The sequence below is a fragment of the Rhagoletis pomonella genome, unplaced genomic scaffold (genome assembly GCF_013731165.1).
Source record: "Rhagoletis pomonella isolate Grant_MI unplaced genomic scaffold, Rhpom_1.0 Rhpom_scaffold_00004, whole genome shotgun sequence".
NCBI classification, from domain to species: domain Eukaryota; kingdom Metazoa; phylum Arthropoda; class Insecta; order Diptera; family Tephritidae; genus Rhagoletis; species Rhagoletis pomonella.
This window is the reverse complement of record NW_023458558.1, coordinates 16979313-16984280: the sequence shown is the minus strand read 5'-3', so window position 1 is coordinate 16984280 and position 4968 is coordinate 16979313. Positions and strand designations below refer to the sequence as shown.

The window sequence follows — 4968 nt, the reverse complement described above, 5'->3', positions numbered from 1 at the left end:
TATCTTTACTTTCAGCCGTTCTGGTGATGAGTGCCGGCACTTCGTAGTTAGAAAGTTAATTACGGCTACTAAGCAACTAATAGAAATAGTTTTCGAAAGTTTTATTTGCTTGTTGGCTAACTCGACTGCTAACCAATTAGGGTTATTTATGAAAGATATTATGTCTATTTTTATTGTCTGCTCACTGGCATTCGAATTTCGCTAGCTTAGGGTGAAAAGTTGCCAAGTCCACTTTTTATGAAAACGCATAAATATATTAAAAAGGTTTTAAGGTATGCGCTCGTTTTATGAAAATTTGTCTCGTGCATATTCAATAAAACGGCAAAACTGATAAGTCCAAAAGAGGCATCAAAATTCCGATAAGGCCAAAATAATACGAATATTTTTTAATAAATATCGAATTCTTCTACGGGGGTCTACGCTGGCGTGAAAAATATATGGGGGTTCACGAGTTGTAAGTGGGGTCCACGAAAATGCATCTGGTTTTGGTAGTAAAGAATAAAAATGTTGGTTTGTTTTTACCTACCAATCCGCAGTGGTTCAAAATTGGCCTATTGTCAATTTCATCAATTTGATTCCTTTTTTTGAATGAAAGCTAATCGAATTTGCAAGAGACCAGTTATTCCCCGATTGTTGAGTTTTTATATGTTTGTGCTAATTTTTTTAATGCAAAGTGCAGTAAAAGTAGCAATTTTAAAGCTACTCGATTCCCTATTCCAGTTAATAAATGTTACATAATAGAAACCAGTTGAAAGCAATTTTACGGTTCTCCCAAAATAAAAAAAAAATAATCTGAATTGTTATAAAAAATTTTTACCTAAATAGTAACAATATTTTTATCGATAGTGTAAATAAATACATAATAATCGATATGTTTATCGACTTTGTAATCGATATTTTTAACTATTTTGTTACCGATATTTTTTATCGATTTTGTTGTCGATATTTTTTATCGATTTTGTTACCGATATTTATCGATTTTGTTATCGATATTTATCGATATTAACCGATTTTGTTATCGATATTTATCGAGCCGATCCGATCATTGGATCATGAAGAAATTAACGGTACTCTTAAATTTTTCTATGAGATTTGAAGTCGGTTTTGTTTTTCGCTTAATTGTTGTAGAAAATACGTATAAAAAAAAGCCAGGTTAAGGTGTTTAACAACTAAGGAATAAATTAGTTGATCCCAAAACTTTTAAATATTTATGCATTAGCTCTAATTTATGCTTTACTATTAAACCAATCGATTTTGAACTTAATTCATTTAATTGTCTTTTAAATGAAAACCATACCCAATTTTGCTACTTTATTATTTTTCATTTCTGACTAACAGTAAGCATTATCCGATTTTTCTGCATTTAAATTTTATGAACCGGTTTGTTTTTCAATTTTAAAATTTTTAAAATTACTTGAAATATATACTAATCTTTCTTTAATTACCATTTTATAATTAATTTCTCTAATCTTTCATTTCAGATTCGCGTAACTGTAAATGTTTGTACATACATACATACATACCTTTTGTATGCAAATTCTATGATATTTTCTCTGTGATATTTAATCAAAAGTTCTGTTTCCTAAAAGAATTGAAAAGCGTAAATATTCAACATTTTTTAAATAGTACTCGTACCTACACCAACTCATACATAGCAAGAAAGGGTGTTATTTAATTTGTTTTTAATTTTGACATGTGTTTGGCGTGTTCGAAGCGGTGATGTTACCAAATATACTAGTTGTAATCTACTGCCAACAAACGACACAAGAACAACGTCCAGTCGATAACAGTGTCATCAACAAAAGCACGAACAACACCAACATCTACTTTAGCAATATTAGCAACCGGTACAGCAACAGTAATAGCAGCAGCAGCTGTAGTAACGATATTGGCCATTGCCAGCACCACAACGTGAACAACGTCAGCGACGGCCACGCCTCAATCAAGTATGAAAATTGTGCTGGTCGAGCGTGTCTTGTTTGTGGTTGGATTTTGAGTGTGTTAACGTCATTACCAAGACTGCAGCAGGCATTGTCCACGCATCCCGATAGCGTCACCACAGAACAGCTATCGCAACAAATTGAACAACAAAAACATATAAAACAACAACAACAACAATTTTGTAGAACTCTTACGAATCGAATAAAGCCAACAATAACGTTGCCGTTGTCGTTACACTTCCGCCACTTACATTTACATATAGACATAATAGACCGTTGGCGACGGCGGCCAGTAGTGAGGGCTATTGAACTGTATGCGAATGTGAAGAAGACGGTGAAGTATTGGAAACAGAAATTTGCAAACATAATTCGAAAATATGAATTTAATTATTGTTGCCATTGTGCTACTAATGGCCCACAAGGAATACATGGCAAGTCCAACACCAATAAAATTACCAGGTGAGTGTGTGAGTGTGGCTATAACGAGGAGTACGAATAAATTAATGTACATATACATATATATATATGCATATAGTTACATACATATACAAGTACTTATATTCACTATGTCCATAAAGAACTCGCATTTATTAATTCATAAACACATTTATCCATAAATACTTCTTTATAAACGCATGGTCCAATATGAAATTATGTTTTTGTGTATATACAGCTTTTAATGAAAAATTCATGTGCAGCTCTGACATCTGTCTGTATACATATTAATGTATATTTGATATGCTCGATGTCCAGAGCAATACAGCAATACCGCCGATGCCAACGGATATGTAAGCCCACAATGAATTATTCACCAGAGGAGGCGGGTTTAGAGTGTTGCTCTTTAAACGAAGGAAGTGCACATATTTTATGAACGGAAATGGTGGGCTGGCCAATTACGGTGTGGTGCATTTATTTGTCATAAGCGAGCGACAAAAGTACGCTCAACTCTGGTGAAATTTCCTTTTAGCTACTTAAGCAACCCTGTTGGTATCTGGCTAAAAAACATGTGATTAGTTTAACGGGATTTATATCAGAGTACGAAATTGCCACAACAAGTACGAAAAGTTTGCGTTCCTTTTCTTATAATGTTCCCGAGCGTTAACAATACACGAACGTTTCGACGGCAGCCGAGCACAAGCCAAACGAATCGTTTGTTCGTTTGCTCATTTACACAGTGTTGCCAGAGAAAGTCCCTTAAAAATCTTATTTTTTTCTAAAAAAAATCTTCAAACTAAGATCTTAAAGCTAAGTAAAAATCGTTTCGATCCCAAAAAATCTTCATTTAAAAATACCTAAAAAGAAACACCAAATTCGATATTGTCTTTACGGCTGTAAATAGCCCTTATTATGTCGGTTGAAAAAATTGCCAATTTCAAGTTATAAAGTCCCTTTTATAACAACTTAAACTTAAAATGAATATTGCCTCGTATCATCACAAAATTTGTAGCACAGTTAACATATGTATATATATATACACTGGCGAAAATATAAATAGAGACGCAACATTTTGCAAGTTTTGAACGACTTCAAAAAAGGAGGAGTTTATCAATTCGTGCGAATATTTTTTTTTAATGTATATAGTATGTTACCGCATAACTTTGGACTACTTGATCTGATTTCGATAATACCTTTTTATCGGAAAGGTGGTACCTCCAGGGTGGTTCCATACTAATTTGGTTTAGATACGGTCATTGGATCATGAAGAAATTGTCGATCAATTTTTATATGAGAATTAAAGTCGCCGTGTTTTTTGTTTAAAAATTACTTGTCTTTTTTATGAAATAATAGCTCGTTATCTATCAAAAACCATAAGTCCAAACTTCAATCTTTGTATAAAAGTTAAGCAAATTCGACAAAGTTCCATAACAATTTTCAGCTTCTTAATTCGATTTTTTTTTTTGATATTTTTACATGAACGTTGTTTTGTTGTTGTAAACAAGGCGAATTCATATTACAACAAACACATCATTATGACATTAAGAAGTACCGCGGCGAAAATCTAAATTTGCCAGTAACATTATATATATATAAATTCGCCTTGCGCAAAATGTTTCCGAATGATTTGAATCGGTTGTGTTTCGTTACCTTCAATGAGCGAAACTAAACGATACCGACACAGTTGCTATTGTTTGTTTTCGTTCTCTGCTCACAGTGCTGACAAAATTTAAAGCGTTCTTCCATCATTCCAACAGAAAAAAACCTACCAATTTTGGTAGAAAAAGCCCAAAACGGCAACTCTTAGCCGTCATAAGTCACATATATGGGTTATTTACATTTTTCAGCCAAATAGTAACTTTTATTATGAAAATAGGCGAAACAAAAGGGTAAATCATGCAATTATGTACAAAAATTGTCCTGGCACTTTTCTTCCTAAGAATCGCCTTTTCTGCGATATGTAGTGTTCTCAAAAATATGCACACCTGTGAGGCGCGATTTCTAACGTGGTCTTCCCGTTAGGCTTATTCCATGACTTACTCTTACCCTTTTTAATTAAATAATATAGTATTTAATAAAAAAAAATAGTAGCATTGGAAGTGATGAAATCGGTGTGAATTATGAGTGAATGGAGAAACCTTTTCATCTGATTGACAAAATTACACTAGTGTACAAGAAATCCGACCTGTGACACTTGACTATCATTCCATACGTAAAATTTTCCGTTGGATTCGAATGTGAAGTCAAAATATAGGGAAGCAACACAGTTTTCGAGATATAGCAAAATTTCACTTAATTGCATTTTTTTGCTTTAGACTAGAGGCCGTCGATTGCCCACTGATAAAACCATGCGGCTTAGGGCACATCAGGCATTTAAAATTATTTACAAGAATGTTATTTATATGATAAAGAAAGAAATTTAAAATTTGGTTCATATTTAAATGTTTGTTAAAGAAGCTGCAAAGTAAAAGTATTCAAGTAGGTAATCCAAAAAATTACAATGTTAGTATCATTCAGAAAGTATTCAAGAATAATTAAATTCACATATAACGGGTGATTTTTTTGAGGTTAGGATTTTCATGCATTAGTATTT

General features: G+C 32.9%; 1 protein-coding gene across 1 annotated transcript in view; it reads left to right on the top strand.

The window, feature by feature from the left end:
• Window positions 1-2403, top strand: part of LOC118738127 — a 33522-nt gene extending 31119 nt beyond the window's left edge. Inside the window, exon 2 of the mRNA XM_036469049.1 lies at window positions 1482-2403. Coding sequence (XP_036324942.1) covers window positions 1720-2403 — 684 coding nt within the window. The 5' untranslated portion in view covers window positions 1482-1719. The remainder of the gene's footprint in view (window positions 1-1481) is intronic.
• The last annotated feature ends 2565 nt before the right edge of the window (window positions 2404-4968 follow it).